Raw genomic sequence first — 21,975 nt, forward strand, 5'->3', positions numbered from 1 at the left:
TCGCTGGGTGCCTTGGCTGAATGGCGATGACTTTGACATAGACAGAATAAAGTTTTTTTAGAACGTATAGCCACTGACAGGTGGCAGCACCAGGTTGTTTTATTTAAATACTATTAACGAAGCGTGTGGGAAACACCTGCTTATTCGTTCATAGTGTCGCATTGTCAGCACGGCCTGATAAACACTTCAGTGTTTAGAATTACACATTCATGTGCATTTTCTAAATAAAAAGACACACTGCCTAACACTTACGTGTTAATGTTGCGCGTTAAATATGCGTAATCTTTTTTTTAATTTTTTGTATTGACAATGTTCACAAGTATGCATGAACGCAGCAACCAGGTCAACATGGGTGGACGAATCGTTGTTTCAAAAGACAGAGGGACCAAAATTTTCGCGTATAGTAGCACGCGTTACGAACTTCTTACGGGACTCGACATTTTCGTTTCAACGGTTCATGCACTTTGTGCTCAGTTGTTTGTGTGTGTTTATCGTTGTCATGTTTAAACACTGTTTCCTATAATTTGTTCCGTACCACAATGGAATAATTTTTTTTCTAAACACAGTATCCCATGAAAAACAATCATCTTAAAAAAAAAAAAAACATTTCACTCACCTGCAAGATGTAGCGCCGCAGTGGCTGCCGCCATTTTACGCTTTAGTGCAGCGCGAAAATGACAAGCACTGCTCACTACGCACAAATAATAAGCAGTCCAATGGGGTATTTTTAGACTTTTAGAATGGATGATTTTTTTTCTGGATAAATTTTGGCTGTGACACGCTTTTTGCAATGTTCATCACGCGAGTTTAGCGATCTGGCGTAGCCTAGATGGCGCATTTCCTGCGCGCCCTGTCTCGCATATTTGCATGGACACATAATTACATGGACAGTCTCGGCTGCTTCTACCGTTGCCGTCATGCACTGTATATGTATACGTATCTGTATACTTCTGTATACGTCTGTATAGTCATGTATACGTATCTATATATATGAAAACTCAAGAAACAAAGAAAAAAATCGCAGCGTATAAACAGAATAAATGATGATAAGTGGGGGTAAGCGTCCGTCAATGCGTCCGTGCTTCCTTGCCTTATCCATCCTCCACCGCCGAACGGCGCCTCTGGATGCGTGCGCGCCAAGATTTGAACGGCACTTAGGATGGATGGATGCGGCTGTGCCCTTTAGGTCGGGTGGATGAAACAAGTTTCATCTTGGGATCTTAAGATCGGGCGGTGGCCCACGCCACCTAGCCATAAAGTCAAGTACTGTCACTGTGTGTTTATGGGTTGAATTTCACTCGCGCCTGGATTGTACCCACCAATCAGTTACCCTCACCCTGGTTATTTCTACCCGTTTAAAGTCAATTTCACCTTCACTGTCCCTAAACCCCAATGCTTTGAAAAATTCCGCGCCATTATCTTGGACTATAGGGTGGAGCCCCTAACAGAACATTATCAAATGTCCAGCCGTTTCCTCCTCCTCCTCTCAACACGCACTGCACACCGTGTCTGTGTCTTCACATTTATCTCGGTACGTCTCGGTCCGCAATACTCCCGTCATGGCCTCGAACAGCAAAGAACTACCCTGAGAATTATCGTATATCTTTTCTTTTGCAATTTCCTGCTTGAAAGTTCAGTAGGTTCTCCAGTGATGGTTTCGTAAGCATTGCAATCTTCCACACGTCCATCTCTGTTTCCCTCAACCTCTTCTTAACCGATGTTTCCTTTTGCTTTGGAATTGTGCTGCTGTCTAAGTACTTGCTTGACGATTTTTGAGTTCACTTCCTGCATTTAGTATGAACATTCTTCATGTAAAAGTAGCTGAAAACGTTTCTAGCCCAATGCTCCTCTCCCATTTTTCTCAACCGCTCCTAAATTCTATCTTGCTGCTAGCATTCCTGCACTCAAACCATGTCCATCCCATGTCACACTGTACCCTCTGATTTGGGGTATTCCTGTGTGCTCTCAAAGCAAGTCTATATATGTCACGTTGTTTAATTTACAATCTTGCTTGAACCTCCGATTTCATGCACAAGATCGCATTGCCGAACGTCAAACCCGGGACCGTGACAGCTTTCCAAATCCCTCTCACAAAGTCATACCTATTGTAGTTGCACAGTGCCCTATTTTTCATTACAGCTACATTCCTGTTACCCTTAGTCATTACGTATCTTTCATGCTCCCTTAGGTACTCAGCCCCGTTATTTACCTATGCGCCCAAATTTTTGTATTTATCCACTATTTCTAGCGTGACTTCCTGTATCTTATGCTCATTGTCTTTGTTATCATTAAAAATCATGACTGCCGTTTTTTCCCTGCTGAACTTCAAGTTTAACCCCTCTCCCTCATTACCACAAATGTCTATCAATCCCTGCAGATCTTCCTTGTTGTCGGCTATTAATACTATATATCATCTGCATACATCAATGTTGGTAATGACTGTTCGATGTGTTCTCCTTGCTTGGTTGGCAAAAGAGGGGCTGAAGCCGAGTCGACTCCCCTCTGATTTGGCGTATAGTCCATTTTATTGTAGAGTAACTGTATATGACCATACACAGTCTCTATTTTATTGTACTATAGAGCGCCCCCTGGCGTACGGCGCCATCGAAGAACACGCGATCGTCTCTCTCCTTCCATACGTGTGACGTCAGTACCGCCCTCTATGGTCGGTTCAAGAACTAACGAGGCGGTTACGCACAACGACAACGGGGGACGCATGAGCCACGCCATAAGGAGCTTCGCCGTTAAAAATCCGCCCGCGCTCGGCCCCCAGCTCATCACGATGCTCCAACGCGCGCTTATCTCCCACGCGTACTTTGCCCCGCGGATGGGGGCAGGTTAGGTGCTTGAGTGAGGGCACGCGCTTATCCATCGGTGGGGAGAACAGTGAGCCTTGGTCTTTCACCGGAACGATTGCGTTAGTTGCCTGGACAACAGAGGTCACTTCGCTCACTGGGCAGGCCCCGTTAGCAAAAAGAGCGCGTTTTTCAAACACAGCGCAGTAACAACTGGGACGCTCGTTAGGTCGCACTCATATGTACCTGTGATTTCGTTTCGTGCGTCGTTTTTGCTTAAACAGCGCGTCAAGCGTCGAGCTGTAAACGTTAGCTCTCGTCCCGTGTGTTGTTTTCGTGCGTCATTTGTGCGTGAGCAGCGCGCTGCACATTTCTATCTGCAGCAGTTCTCAGCGTCACATTCCAAGTTGTTGCTATCGCCTTCGCCCTTGCGGCGAAAATGACTTTTTTATCTACAAAAAAAAAAATGGGTATACGCCAAAAACTAACATGTACTATTATACAGTTCAAATAACGACCCTCAAGTTAAAATGTTTGTTTGCGGCAAAGCTTCCCCGCGTCGGCATAGAGTTCGTTTGCGAAGACTACACAGTCCTGAATTTTTATTGTGAAGAATGGCAAACCTTGAACGTAGTCGCGGAAGGCTTTGAAACAAACTGGACGATTATGAAGTTTTATGTGGTTGCTTCTAGATTGTCGCCAGGCTTTGGCCAGGTTAGATAGCTTCCACATTGACAATTGATCGATATGTGGGGTTTAACGTCCCAAAACCTCCACATGCTTATGAGAGACGGCGAAGTGTAGGGCTCCGGAAAGTTCGACCACCTGGGGTTCTTTAACGTGCAACCATATCTAAGCACACGGGCATACAGCATTCTCGTCTCCACCGAATATGCAGCCGCCGCAGCCGGGATTCGATCCCGCGACCTGCGGGTCAGCAGCCGAGCACAGATTTCCACTGTGCAAGCATTGTGTCCATCGCAGACATTCGAGTTGGAACCACAGGCAGGACGCGGATGTCCCAACTCCAGAGTCAAGCACTCACCTAGTAGATCTACTGGCACGTTTTTGTTAGCGTGGGTCTTCCATCGCTACCTCGGCGTCTTCCGGCAGCCGCCATTGCCTTTCCCGTTCACTATAGTATTCACTCATACGTATCCGCGAGGTCTTCGGCTCGCCGCCGTCGCTCTGCAAGATTCATCAAGCTAACTGTCGCATTCTTCGTTTTTAGTGGACCAGGGGCACGTTGTGGAATCATTTAAAATTTTGAGGCACATAAGAGAGATGACAGAAATTTCTTAGGCTACGTGTTGCCTCCCTCATTCTTTGTGGAACAGTGGTAATTAGTGGGATCTGACCAATGTGTGGCAAACGCCCGTTCACGTATGATACTTTTCTGGTGACCATGGACATTTTGCCGCCACCTACAAGTTTCGCTGTTAAACACACCTTGTGCAAACCAAACCCCCCTTTATGTAGGCTGTTGCGTGCGTTTGCAGGGGAGCCTGTGTACATACAGATGCGAAATTGAAAAATTTTCGTGCCGCGCACAATCTTTTTTTTCCCCTCTTTGTTTTCTGTGCGCAATAAAAGTCTATGGCAAGCAGTGGCCTCCTTGGCTTACACCTTAAAAAAAACTTCATTTTGCCGTGGTATAGCACGCGAGCGGCAAAACACTATTTTTCGCACATATATGAAACAAGTTTTCTTGCACCGAGTATATCGATTTGCAGTTTCTTGCATTATTAAAAGGGAAAAAAAAAGGCGGTATTGTATAAAGACGTGGCATCGGGACCGTAAATAATTTCGTTATATTTGGCATTCGTTGTAATAGTATATATAGAAACGAGTTCTAACCAATCGGCAATCTTAAACGCGAAAAAATCATAGATACAAATGAGCATTAGTCCAGGCCATGGCATAAGCTTTAAACCCGTGCTGAAATGCAGTGGAGTAATACTGTATTGTCTCATGTTGTACATAGTGGGATAATGCTGCACTTCAGAGATGAGGGAATCGCTAACATCAACCTTCTGCAGCTTCATCTATTCCGTTTTTGCACCTAATCTACGAGTAAAAAGATATTGCTTCCATGCGCGAGCACGTTGTTTACAAATAAAAGATGAAACGCATTTTTTGTTCACTTCGCGAGAACCCCATTCATATTTGAATTATGTATCATTTGTGCAGGGCTACGACAAAGCTTCATTATGTTGCTTCACTTTGTACAGTGAGATCCACTGTACAGAATGATGGCTGCAGATGCTCCTAGAAGGAAGGTATGTAAGAGGCCAAAATTGTTCTCTTCTAGATTAGCACAAAGCTACGTGCAGACCACAATTTTTTTTATCAAGCTTTTCTGAAAAGTCTAAATAGATTTGCTTTGTAGCCTCGTGCTTGAGGCAATTTTGCAGAGTGTGGGTGTGTGTGTGCAGCCTTATCTGACAAGTGTAAACTTTGGAGTTTCTTCAGTTCATGCCGCTTCAAGTCTAGTGCAGCTACCGATTTTAAGCATTGTATAAACGATTTCACATATGAATCTAAATTACAATAAAAGGTAGTTAAACAAAAATTGCCCCCACCTCCCCAAAGAGAATCGCTAGGAAATGCGAATGCATTTCTTGCGCAGAGAGTACATGGCATAAAAATTTTAATGGCGTATATTAATGATGAGACGAGGATTTGTACCATAACCATTTATTTACACATTCATCAGCCAGTGAATAGTCTAAAGTGAGGCGCGCGCTTCACTTAGTTTATATGTACACACGAGCGAGCGTACGGGAGAGAAAGGGAGGAGAGAGAGCGAGCGGCGAAGCTCTGCACCTGTCATTTTGCCTGACCGCCATAATATCAGCGTCTTATCAACACAAACGCTACACAAATGCACTGCACTGATGCGGTGGCAAGTCACGTTCAAGTCAAGGAGGTGGGGGCTCCCCTTACTAGGGGCGAGGACAAGCGCGCGCGCCCGCAGCTGTTGCTAACAGCTGGCTATGTTGAAGCGTGACATGGTGGGGGCTACGGTAGCCAGGGACGCGTGCGCCCGCAGCTGTTGTGATGGAAGAGGGCGGTGGACGGATCCCGATGGACGCCTGACATAGCCAGACTAAGAAATGCATTCGCATTTAAAACCATGTCCTCTGCTCGATATCCCACCCTTGTTGAGCAAACTGGTAACTGTTGCACAATTCAGCAACTCGGTTGAAGGTGTACAAGTCTTTAGGGTAGATAAAAAATTAGGCAGCTAATCTCCTTGACACCTGGACAATGATGTTGTTGGTCTGCCCACAGAAATTTGACTCAAGATGATCATGTCATACCTGCAGAGTTCAAAGATTCTGAATCCAGGATATTTTTGCAACAGAGGGGTGAACCCCCAATCGTTTTTCCCCTTACTTTTGGCACCAAAAAAAACATCGCAATAAGCGAGGGGGGAGGGGGGCCACAAGTACAAACATTGGCGTTACGATCTTTTAATGGCTTGGACTCGCCGAACACATAAGGGTAGGATTTCCCACTAAGGTGAAAGTCTCAAAGGGGGGCACAAATACTCCCGAAATTTCACGCAATCAAAACAACTAGCGAAACCTATTTCCGTCAAACTTGCAAATGTCTTCCTGGGACACAAGTGAACGGGCGAGACAGCGCGGCTGCCGCAAAAGCACGGGTCAAAGCTTTGCTCGCTGCTAGACACACGTGAACGGGCAAGACGGCGCGGCTGGCTGCCGCGAAAGCACGGGTCAAAGCTTTGCTCGCTGCTAGATTCTTTGGACTGGAACGCCAAAACGTTTTTAGCCTTTTTAAAGTCTTTACTGCCTTTAATTAACCACTGCATTAGCTTTGTGCCCTCAAAGCTCGTACATCGCTATCGCGTCGCCGCAACAGAGGTTTTGCGCGCGGCGGTTTTGGCAAACGGTAGTACCGTTATCAATCTGCATGTGCTCACTGCGCACGTGCCTTCAAAACTAAGTCGTTTTCTAGCTGTGATTGCATTTGTCGCACTTTTGTCCACAGAGTTTGCGTAAAAGCAGCGTTGCTTTCCTTTACTGGTCGAGCATTGGACGCGCGCACACTTTCGGAGTTTTGTCAGTTACGTCGTCATCATACATGATTAAGTCAAGAACGACCGTGGTTTTGGCCACAGCGGTTGTGGCAACAACAACCACACTTACTATAGGAGACTGCGTGCGCTGGTCGCATGCGCACTTCCAAAGCTTCGATACGCTGCCCTCTGCTTTTGTTCGACGGTTTCGGTACTAAAGTTCATATCACTTGTCACGATTAGGAAAATTTTGGGGAAAATGTGAATTTTGACACCGTGGACAGTGAAATTTGGCCGACAAATTTCGTAAATTCGCATCTGTCACGGTTTCACATTACTGAGATCTTACTGTATGTCTAGATAAACACCTCCGAATTTCGTTCATAATAAAATGTGGTTTCGCAAAAAGCCTGGAGCGGACTGAGCTATATTATGTCAATGCGGCCAGATCACGCAAAGAAATTTCAATTTCCGGGAAATTTTCACGGCGACCGTACAAAGGAAAGAAACAGTTGAAATCCGGTAGTCTCCTGGGCAAACCCAGAGACTTGGCAGGTATGTCATGTTCTGTTAATGCACGCACTAAGATTCCCCAATGCAGATGTGCATGTACACAGAACGTGTAAGCATGACTAAGTGCCACACAGAAGGACATCACCACACACAGGAAATACATTTCGCGCTCTCAGGTAAGCATTCCTGTGTGCCACCAAAAACAGCACCACATGCACAAAGTTGTGCCCCAACAAAACAGCCCCTGTAAATATTGTATATTTTGAAGTACAAAAAAAAACTACTTCAGCCACAAATTTACAGTCTTTGTTTTTGTTGTCCCGTTTGCAAGCAGTTTTTCTTATATAAAGAACCTGAAACACAATTCAGGATGAGAAAATGGCATGATTCACACCAGCACACTTCTTACACGCGTTAAAAAAAATGGTGTAAACGGAAGCTGTCCAGGGTGTCATGTGTAAACTGGCAGGGTGGGGAGCACACTTTTTCTGAGTCGTCTTTGCGTTAGCCAACGAAGCAACAACTTGGCTTTCTTGTGTTCTCCACTACCTACTTTTGGCGACGCAAGCAAATCCACGGCTCTTGGCACACACACCTACATGCCAGCTGCCCTGTTCGTCGAGAGTGTGCATGCAGATACGCTGTGCGCCCATTACGAACGAGGCCAGTGACGTGAGTGTGCTGCGGCACCAGTCCCGGATGCCACTACGGATTTTCAGCTGATGTCCATCACGTTTGAAGAGTCCGTGACGTTTGCACTGGTGTCCTTCTGAATACTTTCGTACAGCCCCAGCAGCTCTGGTGTAGACTTGATGTGGGAAAGGAACTCATTCAGCAGCGGGTTTTTGTCTGAAATGCAAACCAACACAATGCCCATCAGGTAGTGCTCACTCACAGCTGTCTTGAAAAATGCACAAACGTGTGTTAGCATAGCGCACGAGGTATTTAAGTACAGTTGCACCCAATATGAGTTGTTACATCCTAACCAGAGTCTAGCACTGCACGGTGCCACCTTCTGGAAATAATCGGTGATGTTAAGACTTTCAACTGCAGGTATTTATAAAACCGATTTCACGTCTGCAGATGCTACAGTTGTGCCTTGGAGCCCCTAATTAAAACATAGCCCTGCACATATTGAACACCCCTTACACGCTAACATGCATAATTGCGCACAGATGTGCACACAAAAAAGCCTAGTACGCGACTTCAAAGACACAACACAAATGACAATTATCCCTAATTAAGTGTATGGTTTTTTTTTTTTCTCAGGCTAAAGATACATTAGAAAATTAGGCACAAATTTTATTGAGGAGCAGAAGTGGGGGAGCAAAAGCAATCAATTGAGGTCTCACCAGCATCTGGAATGGCTAGCAAAGCAGTGAATGCTCGCATGGCTGCACGCTTCAGCTCATCTTGCTTTTCAAATTCCTGCTTAACTGAATTAGCCTTTATTTTGCTTGCACACGTGGTTTTCAGAGGTTCCACCAGGCGTTCCAACCCTGAAAAAGAAACACATTTAGTAACATCCATGGGTGCGAAATACCATTTGTCTTCTCAAGCTCATGCTGGTGATTACCGTTTGGTCTAGTTATCACTGCCCATTGCAATCTTACAAATAGTTCTGCTACAGAGACTATGCGAGCTCAGTCACCAGCTGCAATGCCCTTCACCTCGTATTGCAAAATAAAATGTGAGAGTGGAAGAATTGCTTATGTACTACAGAGGACTCCCATTAAACGAAACTCACTCAAACGGAAAAGCCACATAAACGAAACTATCTAGGCACATTTGATAGGTCTCATATATGCTTAATGATAAATAGTTTCGGGTAATCAGAACATTTTTCCCCCTACATCGATTAAATAGAACTAAAACGCGGAAAATCTATGAATAGCGGAAGTGGCCACGGCAGTCTAGCAACCATGAACAAATGCCGAAGCTAGCCTAGCTAAACCAATCCAGCAATTGCACATGTCGGCGCACACCGAGCAGCAAACGATCCATCTTTTCATCTTTTTTGTTTCCTTCTCGTTGTGAACTTGAGATGGAAACAAAAAACGGCAGCGCAATGCACTTTTCCTTGCAGCAAAAGTAAAAATCATTAAAGATTTTGACTGCAACGACCTATCAAAGACAGAAATTGTGAAGAAGTTCAATATTCTTAAGTCCACACTGTTGAGGATACTTCAAGAACAAAGGGAAGATTTAAAAAGCTGCAAAGCTTGGGAAGTTTGCCACGGACACAATGCCGATGAGAACCGCGGCGTACAAAGAAATTGAAGATGCTCTTTTTCTCTGATTCAAGTGTGCACGCAGTGCGAACTTCCGGATCAGCAGCCTCATTTTCGAAGAGATTGCTACTCGCATGGGGATCGAGCACTTGCAGGTGAGCGATGGCTGTCTGAGCTGTTTTAAAAAGCGGCATGGTGTTGTCTTCAAGATAGTTTCTGGATGAAGTGCAGCTACAAACAGAGATATCTGTAAGCAATATTAGCAACATTTTTTCTTTCTAATCTACTATAGTAGCATTGTATACCTCGAAATGTTTTTGTTCTGTCAGCCACAGTTGGTGCTTTTAAAGTAAAGTCATACTTCATTCATTTTGTAAGCTTTGCTTAAATGAACTTCTTATAAATGAAACAAACTTTTTTGCCCCTTCGAGTTTCGTTTAAGAGGAGTCCACTGTAATCACCTGAAGCATGCGTAAGTGCACAAACTTGCTTGCAAGCTTCCGGTGTCAACATTAAATTCTCATATCAGTGACATTAAATTGCAAGAATTTTGCCATGTAAGCCACATAAATAAACTTGCAGTGTTATTCATCACACAAACGAATTATTGCATGCATATAGTCCCGAACTTGCATAAAACGAGTAGCCACAAGCAACAAAGAGATGTGTACTTTATATGTTCTCCAAGTGATTGGTGATGTTCTTAAGTGCAGTCTTTCACTGCTAGTCCATCAGTGCAACGCTAATGCACCAGCCTTCGCTTGCTTCATGGGTTGAAGTGGACTTCATATTTTGGAGCAGCTCAGGGGCAGGAATAATGCTGTTTTGGAGCAGCTTTGGCCCAGTAAAAGGGGAGTTTCAGAGGAGGTTTGTAGACCAAAGGTGTGTTTTCGAGCAACGCAATTTAGTTTTGACGCAATTCTATGGTCAAACATCATTGGTAAACAGAATTATTTCTGGTAAAAAAAAAGTGGTATTCACTCAACTTTTATCTTACCATGCACACCCACAAATTTGTGTGTGTGTACGATACAAAATTTGCCCATTTCATAGTCAGCCTGAAACGTAAAGAACAACATAATCTGGGTGGTGAAAACATGCAACTATTTCTTTACTGGAACGTATATTTACTGCAAGGAGTCTTGCTAGCCTCCACAGCGTTGCACCCGATGTGGTGAAAGAAAGTATTATTAATAGCGGCGTACTACACTTGGCAAAAGTTTGTTATCCCCACGCTAATTAAACACACTGCTTTGCTCATATGTGGTCGGACTGGAGTGAAGTGGGGTCGAGCAATTCACACAACAAATCCGTGTGCACGGTACAGCCAGCCGCGCGACAGCCACGGTGTGGGCAACATCGGTGCCAAGCTGCACAAAACTAACCATGAGATGATCCAAGTCCACACAACCGGTCCGCGTTTCAATGAAACTCAGTTGTCACTTATTATGCCATCGCGGTAGAGAGGCGCACCCATGTATCCTGAAAAGACGATAGTGTCCAGTCTGTTGTTGTTTCAGTCGCTGTATATACCGATTCAGTCGCTGTATATACCGAACCCTGTAATAGTCTCAAAAATGCTCCTTGGCGTAGCCACTGCACGCTGTAAAACGATCGCACGAGACTGCCAGCTCAGTATTTTTCCACACTGAGGCAAACAGGAATAAAAGACTTCGTGTCTCTTTGTTGTCACATATTTGCCGCATAGATGACTATTCATTCCAGACATCCCCCAATTAGCCTAACAGCACATACATCCTAGAGTTTATTACTTTTGTTTAGCTGTATCTCTTTTAATTTGCCCTTGCTTGTTGGAAGCTCCTGTGCACCATAACTTATTATCTAACTTGCGAGGGTTCGTGCGATTGCAAAGCCTTCATTCGACGAAGATTGGCTAGAACCTTTGGTCGAAATCAACTAATTAAAATTAAACGACAGCACAGCATACCCCAACAAGGCAACAAGCGCGTAGAAGAGAGGTTGCAGGTCTTACTCTGAAGGATGGCAGCAGGGCAGAGTGTGGATAGGCGCACCAGCATCAAGTAAGTGAGCATCTTAATGTCGTAATGATCCTTCAGGCCTTCCTCCACGTGGTTGAGGAACTCGAAGACATCCAGCTGCTCCAGGCATGTGTCTAGGAGCGTGTACATGCATTCGTACGCTGCCTGCAGCAATGACAACACACAAGCGATGAACAAGACATCGAGCCAGAGCCTCCTCCAGCACGTTACCTTGCGAATGTCCAGTCCGTCATCAACAGTGTGCTTGAACGGCCCCATCTCAACCTCTCGAATAAGTTCGTTCTGAGATATAAATAAAAGAACACAATAGAGAACATGTGAAGACATGCCTTTAGAACTGCGATCATTCTGCAAAGGGATACAGTTTACATGGCACACTCCCAGTTAATTAACAACACAATGCACTTATAAACTTGCAGAGTTATGCTGCATTCCACTAGTACGTATAGCAAAAATTGACAAGCAGTAGATATGGTTGACGATAAAAAATTTGTTCAGAGCTCCCCAAGAATACCTTAACAATGCAAAATTTTTGGGGCCCTAATATAGGCTACATAGATGAAAATAAAGCTGATCTGCTAATGCAACAAATGCTATTTGTACTGAAAGCTATGTAACTACAGCCAAGCAAACCTCAGATTAAAAACTTATTTAGAAAAACGACTACCATTTCAAAAACCCCCCTGTGAATGGCTATTGCTTTAATGCAAAAATATTTCACCACACCGAATTTCAGAATACCGAATGTTTCAGAATAATGTATAGAATATTATCACTCTTGTATTTCAACAGTTCAAAATAATGAATTTTTAAAGTGTTACTTGCAGCAGTATAAATAACGCACAGCTCCGTACAGGTCAGACTACACCTCGTTGCTTGCGTTTTAGTCACACATCTCTTGCTGCATGGCGATTTTGCTTGCCTTTTGCTTGGTGGTTGTACGTTCATTTGGCCGCATTTCCAATTTTAGCGTGTATTTTCTTACTTTTTCACGAAAACGACTTTTCAAAATTTATATACATAGTATTGAGATTTCACTGTACCTACTGTATGCAGACATTCACCAGTTTTCACATACAAATACTGAAAGATCGAGGTGCCACAAAAAGTTATTTTCTTTAAGAATGTATGATCTGAGCAAATATACAATGAAATGCACCCTTACTTGCATGAGTGTAAACTGAAATAAGAAGTCATTCGAAACAGTGTGCTAATGTATCTGCTTGACATCAATAAAAAAGACAAAGAAAAGAAAGAAAGAAAAGCTAGGCCAGTTGCACATCGCGCAAACCATTGAACAATGAAGCTGTAAGCCCGTGAGTGCATGCAAAGGTAGACTGAACAAGCAGTTTTGTCTTGAGCATCATAATAATCATTTTGAGCATCACTGCAATCGTAATATTGTAGGGGATTATTAAACATGACGTTACACTTTACATACAGTGCCTGTTCTTTAATAAGCTGGATAGCCCAATATGACTTTGGTATTCATTTGGCAACGGCCTAGCGTCCTATCTTGAGGGCCCAGCGTACTTTCTTAAGGGGAAACGTGGGTTCTAAAATTTTTTTAAAATTTTTTGCTCAATCTTAACCAAGCTTCACTACCTAAGCTAGTTTTTCATGCTGATTTCAAATCTCTAATTTGTTCCTTAATATTTCAAGTGGTTTAGAAAATATGAAGGTCTGAATCTTAATTAATTGCGTACTTCTTACGGGACTTCTCGGCAATTTATTCTTGCTAAATCCAAAAAGTGAATGCATAATTTTAATGCTGGAGACTTGCTGTAGGGGGTGATGCTATTTTTATCCATTTGAAGGCATTTTATAAGCAAGCAAATGAACGAACACTTATGGTCACTATACTACAATAAATTTCTCTCACTAAAATTTTCAATGATAATTTTTGAAGTGATGCTAGAGAAATAGAAATAGCATCACCCCCTAGATCGTGTCAAGACGAATAAAATGATACCAACTTTGTCGCATTCACTCAAGTTTAACTTAGAAAAAACCCCCGTATGGCCGAGTGCAACGTGCAAAAACAACGAACTGAGAAAAACGCGTTTGAAGTTTCTAGCAACTTTAACTTTTGCTAAAGTGAAGCTACAGCGATATTATTGACATCATTCTGTATCTCTATATTATAGGATAAACGGCCATGCTAAATTTCACTGTACCTACCCAGAATACTGCTCACAGCTTGTTCTAGAACTATTATATAGTCATTGACTCAGCATGAGAATTATTATTTTTTTACTTTGTGGTCGTTCCAGTGCCTTGCAAGTGAACGTAACACAAAAAAAAACATGTAATAATGTTGTCCTTGGACAGACAATAGATTTACACAATGTTTAGGTCTAAAACCAAGAATATTTATTTTTGCTAAAATTCTCACTATTTGCCATCATGACTGTTTACAGCAGACCAGGGCTGTAAGCAGAGTCCCCTGCTGGCTTGTGACGCTTTGAAAGTCTTTCTTTTATTGAACTGCTGTCGAGATGCTCTCTTCGCGGTTTTTGCAGCCTGCCCTTGTCCTTCTCAAGGCTGCGACGCACCAAGTTATTGCCAGCGCTGTAGCCCAGCTTCTCGGCAATTTCCACGTTGCTCTTGGCTGTGCCTTGGTTGAAGCGGCTGATGGCTTCGGCAACTGCCCTTTCAATGCTCCGCAAGGATGCATGCTGAGTTTTGGGGGCCTGCTGCCAAATCATAGCGTGCAGGCTCTCACTTGGGTTCTGGGTGATTGATTGATTTGTGGGGTTTAACGTCCCAAAACCACCATATGATTATGAGAGACGCCGTAGTGGAGGGCTCCGGAAATTTTGACCACCTGGGGTTCTTTAACGTGCACCCAAATCTGAGTACACGGGCCTACAACATTTCTGCCTCCATCGTGGGTTCTGGGTGATCCCATCGCTGCACCTTTCCAAAAGGGCATTGTCGCTCAGCCGCCTAAACACAGGCTCCAATGCCTCAGTTACGAAATCAGGCAGGCTGTCCTTGTGTGGTGGCAGCTTCTCATTTTTCGCAAGAGCTCTCTGAAATTCGCACCAGGATTGAGGGCCTTCAGGGCAAAGGTCATGCTTTGGTGCCTCGTCAGTTGAAGACATGTGGTTCAAAGTTGCTAGAACAGCCTTCTGCATACCTGGAACATCGTTCCTGTGGCTTCTCAATGCGTAGCCATAGTATGAGGTGATCTTCTTTATCTTTTGTTGCGTAAGTCTGCCCTTTCTACCAAGTGAGCCACCTTGAGCTTTCTTTTTTTTCTCTACAAGGGTACGTAAGGCAGCTCTTATACGCTTGTGTACATGATTTATGCAGTCCTTTTTGGCTACCTTTATGAAGCCGTACACCTTTTTTTCAGTGAGTGCATGGAATTTCCTAAAGTCGCCGTCCGACAGCATTGTCGTATAACGAATCTTGTGCTTTTCAAGTGACCGCTCAAACAAGCGTAGTGCTGCCTTCACTTCCATCTGGCCAGCATTACAATCAACATTCTTCTGTCAAAGAGGGGCATGCTGAATGAGCCAGGCAGAATGTCCTGCTTCTCCTTCCTTGTGTCCTGTGGTGCAAGCCAGGCAAAAGTTTGATAGCACGATATGGTCTATCACGAGGCCACTATACATCTCAACAATGCAGCCAACACATATATGCGAGCTATGTCCACGCGTAAGCCAGGTGTCGTCATAAATGATGTCGACGTTTCCGGGCGCGTTGCCGAACTCCACATAGAGCTCCTTGATGCGAGCAACCTTCGCAGCTTCGCATTCGGCAGCAGTCGCACAGCAGGCTTCTTTCATTATATTCATGTGGCTTTGGTAACTCTTGTGGTGAAGCCCTCAATGTGAAATATTCATCCCGGTGAAGAAGTCCGACAGAGTCGTTGCCTCCTTGCTGATACTGTTGATGGCCTTCATGGCACGCATATTAACTTGAAACGTCCTTATTTTGGCGTCGGTCTCGTCAGCTATACGTGGGGGCGAAAAACGCTCTTCGCAAAAGTCACAACTGCCGCACGTGACTATGAGCTTCAAACACAGCCCGTACTCTTTCTTGGTCTTTGAAATAGTGACGCTTCTTTCACCGCATTCTGGGCACGCGTCAAGTCCAAATAACGAGTGTATCGCTGCCAGATCAACAATAACAAATTCCGTCCCGTTTCTTTGCCACCATCCTCCAGATCAATATCTAGTAACTCGAACTTACGTTCTGTCGCGCACTACAATGCGAGTGATGCCTTCAAGCCCGCTCAATTTCTCGCACACTCAGCTAACTCGTCCGCCGAATAAAACGAGGTGTCAATGCAGTCTAGGATGCTGCTGGAAGTGCAAGATGACGATCCGACGACGGCACAATTCGATGAGGTGCTGCTGCAAGGCACAGAAGAGTGCACCGCTTCGAGCCCAAGCTGCCGCGCCTGCGCGCCGTCGTCGGAATGTGCCGCTTCGGCGGCATCGGCCGAAATCGGCTGCACGTTGTCGGCTGCTTTCTTCTGGCGGGTGTTCCACGGGCGCCTCCGTTTCTTGCCGTACGACACACCAACGGAAAGTCGGTGCGTCGGTCGCGTAACACAAGCAGGCACGTGAGGGAAGCAGACGAACAACGTGCGCAAACGGGAACCGGCGGCCGACGAACAATATACAAAAAAAAAAAGTGCGGGCAATTCGGGCCGCATCAGCCGATGGGAAGTGAGGAACAGGGAGCTCGCCTGGTGCGCGCGCTGCAGCCAATCAGCAGCCCGGAAGGGGGCTCCGGAAAAGGGGCGAGGGCAGCCGTTCTGTTTAAGCGATGCCATTTTGAAGGGTGGCAAAATGCGCACAAAGTAATCAGCTTTAAAACAAGCCCAAGATGGCAGCAATCGGCCAACTGCCTCGCCAGCGGCGCGCGCGGGAAGTTTGAACGAATTCAACCTGCCATGGGTTGTTTTGCGGCTCCCCTGGCGACTTCATAATCAATTTTAATCCATTTACTTATCGAATTCAGCGTTCACAATTTGAGGACACGGGCTGATAGGTCTAAAAATTTCAAATATCGCATTTTCTCAAAATTGACTTTTTGGCCATTTTTCACCATTCTAAGACCCGCGTCCCCCCTTAAATACAGTGTCATAGATTCTGCGAAAACTCATGAAACTCTATAAAAACTTGCACGTGTTGTTGCCTGTTGCATTTAATTAAACGTGCAAAATCTCAATAAAGTCCCACCGACACTTCCTTCGTGGTCCTTAATGGGTTAAAAAGCCACGTTGTGCACTCACCCGCACTTTGGTCTCTTGGTAGAGCTGAGGAAGAAGTGTATCGAGCAAGTCTCGAACCATTTGAGGCCGATTGTGAGCAGCAGAGTTGAGAGCCAACAGTGCCACCCTTCGCACACCAAGGTCTGGGTCACCCAGGGCTCCCAAAAAGCGTGCCAGCCGTGGCCGTAGCACAGCTGATGCTTCTGAAGGTGCTCCTGCAGGAGCGATATTTGAATGAACTTTTAAGCTTAAAGAAAAAAACCTTTTTTTTTTAGTAGCGCCTTATACAGTTCATCCTATCAAGTGTGTTCTGCAGGATTACAAATCCTAATTCAAAAAAAAATTATATTTCTTGGATGATTAGTGCTTTTTAGGCAAGTGCAAATATTCAAATTCAAATATTCAAACAAAGGATGTAAACCAGTCTGCATGTAACCTTTTGTAAAAGTGGTTTCACTGCAGTGGAGAGGTGCTAAGCTGTGAAAACGCTTAGCCACGCTGCTGTGAAGCCCCACTTATATGAACATATTACCCTCACATAAATTCATAATTTTCAAGTTTAAAAGCTTTGTTATGCTTGCTTATAAGCTTTAAGTACAGTAAATTGTAAAATGAAACATATTTTATAGGTTATCACTTGCATTCTACCAAAAGTCAAACCTGCTATTTTCCCAGAAGTGTGATTTGACCTGACAGATCCACTTGCAGAAAACATAGCGCAACTATAGCTTAATAGATTTTCATGAGGTCTATTGCATTGTATTCCTCAGTACATTATCTATGCTGTAGCCTTCTTTTTTTATTATACATTTATTACTCTTTAGTTGATTTTACAGGACGATAACGAATGCATTATACAAGCGTAGATGTAATGTTCTGGGTAAAAACAGAATTGGCGTGATACAAATGTTTGGGTGGGAAATGTCACAGCATGAACCATTCCCATGGCTAAAATGCAAGAGCAACTGTGGGCCTTTACCATGTTTTATTTTATCACGTTAGGCTTTCTGCGAGTTTGGTACAGCTAAGATGCAAGTAAAAATCATGTCAGAACAACTACTGGTGGCAATAAAACTTCTTTCTAAAAATTTAGCTATGATCCTCACCTCCCCCCAGGTGGCATTGAAAAAAACTTTTGGTTTGTTAACCTAAAGCAATGAAATTTTGCATGCATACTCATAAGTGTCTCGAATAGGGAAATATGCAGTTTAATCATGATACCTTCAGTAGTTCTTAGGTTACATAATGCTACATGGTCCAATTACATGGTCTGCTCGTGGAAAGCCTAGCGCTGTAACAACACATGCCAGGAAGCTGCGAATGGTGTTGATCTTTACTCAAAAGAAAGCTACAGGGTATGACACTCTTAAGAATTCTTTAATAAGTTCTTTTTTTTTTTAGAGATCATCATGGCTGCCAACACACATTGTCAGAAACAGTGACATGGACAAATCAACATCTAGAAAAAAAACAGGGCCATAAAACAGAAATCGAAGATTGCTGTATCCACAAGCAGTGTTCAGGGATTCAGGAAAAAAAAAATAGAATCAAAATCAGTCCAGTCATTCCCGTGCTACTCTTTCTACGAGCAATGCACAATGTCCAAAACACACTAGTGAGAAAAAGCTTTTTTCGATGAACTTTCTCGTTTCTCATTGGATATTGATGAAAATTGGCATAGACACTAAGAATGACCTCACAGTGCTCCCATAAAAATTTTGAAGCAATACCACAAATACTTTACAAGAGACAAATTATTTCTTCATTGAACCACGTGGAGGGGCTGAGCATAATGTCAAAAAAAAACAGTATTGAGAGAACTGCGTTTAAAGTTTCAACTTTTCTTTACGTCTCTAAGACACTTAAAAATTGTGATCTCAAGATTGTCTTGTGATATTTGGCTTCTTTTCACGATTTACTCCTTTTCATAATTTACAAAGAACAAGTATGGATTTCAAACCAAGTTCTTTGTATAAAGGAGTGGTGTGATAAGTATGACAGAAAAGATTGTAATTGAATAAGACCATATACTGAAATGATTACCCATATTTTTTGTGCTGAAGTTGTAATTAGCATAATTAAATACTTGATTACAAATAATCAGTGAAACTTTATTTGGATAGAGGTTTATTGCATCAGAAAAAATGGATCACACCATGACGGCCTATGCCTTCTTTCCAAATAACAAAGTTTTGGGCAGAAGACTGGTGGCACAGGAATTTTTAGCAGTATAATTAATGACGCGAAACGGGCATATAAAAATTCGTGCCCCTGATTCATACATGCTTTTTTGCCGCTCTAGCCGTGAAACGCATCATCATACAGCCAGACGTGGAAACTCTAAGAGGCTTTCATTGCCTCAGAACATTCATAGACGTTCGTGGCGATATCAAGCACGGCTCCAAGCACATCTAGATCGCATCACAAAAGCTCATTGACAGCACTTCATATGACCGTGAGGTGCGCGGCCGCGTGGACAGTGCAGCCGGCGCGTAATGCACTTGCAGACGGCGTTCAGTGACGCGCGAAATGCGCAACTACGATGACAAAAAATCGGCGCGCATTGCACTTAGCATCGAATTTTCGAGTGACGACGCGCGAAACTGCTAGCCGCTGTTCCGAGCAATCCTTGGCAGTGAAGGGGGGCGGGGGTGACTGAAGAGTTTGACTGTGTGGTTCGCTGCCGGTGCGTAAAATACCCATACGTGGTTCAGATGAGCTAGCAAGTGATGTGCTTCATTCCTTGCGAAGAAGCATGTCGCCAAGAGTGCGCTTGCACGTCGTTCCTGCCCGCAGTCTCGCTGTCAGCTGAGTTAGGGCTAAAGCCGACTCCCATGACGCATCGCGCTCGTAGTAATCTGATCGTGCATCCGGAGCGGCCACTCGTAGTAATCAGATCGTGCCACCGCTTACAGCTTCGTTGCTTGTGAAGAAGCACATCGTCACGAGTACGCTAGCGAGTCGTTCCTGCCCGCAGTCTCGCTGTCGGCGGAGTTAGGGCTAAAGACGACTCCGATGACGCGCCGCGCTCGTAGACCGCACGTCCGCTCGTAGTAACCTGATCGCGCATCCGCTTACTGCACGTAACTAAAGCGTAATTATATCTTAAGTTATCATCGAGCCGTGAACACATCCCGAACTAGCGATTTTCGAGAGCCATGTCCTCACGACGCACAAGCAGCAGACGACGATCTCCCAGAGCAAGCATCGGGCCAATGGCGAGGCGAGCTGAGGCAACATGGCAGCCATAGCCAATCAAGGGCCTCAAAACGACCTTCAAACATTTGCTTTCTGTGCGCTTGTTGTTAAAGGGAGGGGCCAGCTGAGGTGAGAAAGTTAAACACGGAGAAATGCTCTTTCCAATGAACACAAGAAGCCGGCTCCCGGCCCAAGCATCGCAAAGCTATTATTTTTTGAAAATCGCTGTTTTTCCCCATTTCCAAAAAAAAAGTTGCGCTACCTAGGTGGGTGAAACGAATTCTCCGAAGCACTTCTGCGCAGTTTTCAGTGTAGATATTTTGAAATCAGATAGAAAAAAGGTTCCAGAAACTGAAAACTTGAGTTTCAAAATTTTTTTTTTCATTTTTCGCGATCCCAAAGTTGCGTCCCCCCTTAAACACCACGTACCGATCAATGAGAGCATATGCTACTACCCAACTCCTCTTTGTTTCAAATGAGAGGAAAAGTGTCGGGAAAGAATAGCTAATTAATACTGTTACATAGAATGAGACGAGACGTGGCTATTTGCGAGTGTATTGACACCGATCTGAGCACAGCACGCACAGTGACCAAGCAAGCCCTCGTCGTCGTCTTCTGTACGCAGAATGTTTCACCCTTCATGCACTAGCTACGTAGCATTATCACACACAGCCTTTGCGGCTTAACAACGGCGAGCACCCACCTGCTGGGCCAGCGTGTGTGGCACTAGGAGAGCGTTCGGCCAACGCCCACTTGGCAGCAGCCACCACTGTGGCCCGAGCCAACGGCGAGGGGCTGTCCAGGCAGGCCTCCAAGCGAGGCACGAGTAGGGCAGGGCGCACCAGTGCCAAGCGACCCAAGCACTCTGCGACTACGTTGCGTGCGCCTTCTTCCGGGCACTCCCAATGCTGCACTAGAAGAGACCTGCACCAAGCAGTCGTGCAAAGCAGGGGAGCAACATAATGAACAGTGAGAGCCACAGTACCTTCAGTGCACTCCGAACCTTACGGTATAGGTACCGAAGCTTGCAAATGGAATCAAATAAAAAATTGGAACTTTATGTCCTAAAACACGAGCTATGATGGATGATGTCGTACAAGGTGCTGCCGAGTTATTTTCAACAGTTAGGGGTTTCTCTTTTATCAAGCACATAAATTCAGTCACTTGAGAACTGTCAGCACTGCCGTATTCTGCCATGTCCCTCTGATTCCTAGCACTAGCTAGGAATCATAATTGATTAGTACCCAACAGCACAACATCATGGTCAATGAAATATGGCATAACAAACAAGGCTAACGCTTTATGTATATTTTTTAAGCTAACCAACATAAGGCACAGAAAAACAGAATTGGATGTGAAAGAATGTTGACAAAACAAATGTTTTTCTTTTTCTTTTTTTACTGGTGGCGTAATGCATGATAAACTAACCCAGCCGTAGACCCTACTTCTACACAATGCAGATGGACTAAGCTACGTTTGAGCATCCATACTAACCAGATAGACTCAATGAATGGGTCAAGAGCCTGAATGCTCTCGGGACTCGACGAGAGGCAGCTTATAATCTGCAAGAGAAAGCAAAAAGAGAATGTCGTTCAGATAATGAGATAACAGTGCAACTAATGCAATAAATGCTGATCTAACAAGCTTCCTTTCTGTATCGCTAGATATTCATCATCATGCATCAGCATCCACAGTGATGTGGAGATGACAACCTACCTCCTTCAGAGAGTGCAGCAAGAGGTACTGCCTCCTGGGCTGTTCACCAATTTCCTTCAGCACGAAAGGCAGGTACTCCGTCAAATTTCCAACACTCACACTACCTGCAATGTACGAGTCCCACCATGGAAAAGAAAGCAGCAGTTTGCAGGAGAGATCACAACTACCACACCTGCCTAAATTTTGGCTGCAGCAAAATAAGTGCCACTTCAAGAATTTAAAG

General features: G+C 44.3%; 1 protein-coding gene across 1 annotated transcript in view; it reads right to left on the bottom strand.

Moving 5' to 3' along the window:
- Window positions 1-7,595: 7,595 nt before the first annotated feature.
- Window positions 7,596-21,975, bottom strand: part of Cand1 (Cullin-associated and neddylation-dissociated 1) — a 70,895-nt gene continuing 56,515 nt past the window's right edge. Inside the window, exons 22-29 of the mRNA XM_037430356.2 lie at window positions 21,753-21,856; window positions 21,531-21,598; window positions 20,740-20,960; window positions 16,860-17,053; window positions 11,816-11,887; window positions 11,578-11,749; window positions 8,706-8,852; window positions 7,596-8,202 (exon numbers count right to left, since the gene is read on the bottom strand). Of these exons, the coding sequence (XP_037286253.1) occupies window positions 8,069-8,202; window positions 8,706-8,852; window positions 11,578-11,749; window positions 11,816-11,887; window positions 16,860-17,053; window positions 20,740-20,960; window positions 21,531-21,598; window positions 21,753-21,856 (1,112 nt within the window). The 3' untranslated portion in view covers window positions 7,596-8,068. The remainder of the gene's footprint in view (window positions 8,203-8,705; window positions 8,853-11,577; window positions 11,750-11,815; window positions 11,888-16,859; window positions 17,054-20,739; window positions 20,961-21,530; window positions 21,599-21,752; window positions 21,857-21,975) is intronic.

Source organism: Rhipicephalus microplus, chromosome 2, assembly GCF_043290135.1.
Source record: "Rhipicephalus microplus isolate Deutch F79 chromosome 2, USDA_Rmic, whole genome shotgun sequence".
Taxonomy (NCBI): Eukaryota; Metazoa; Arthropoda; class Arachnida; order Ixodida; family Ixodidae; genus Rhipicephalus; species Rhipicephalus microplus.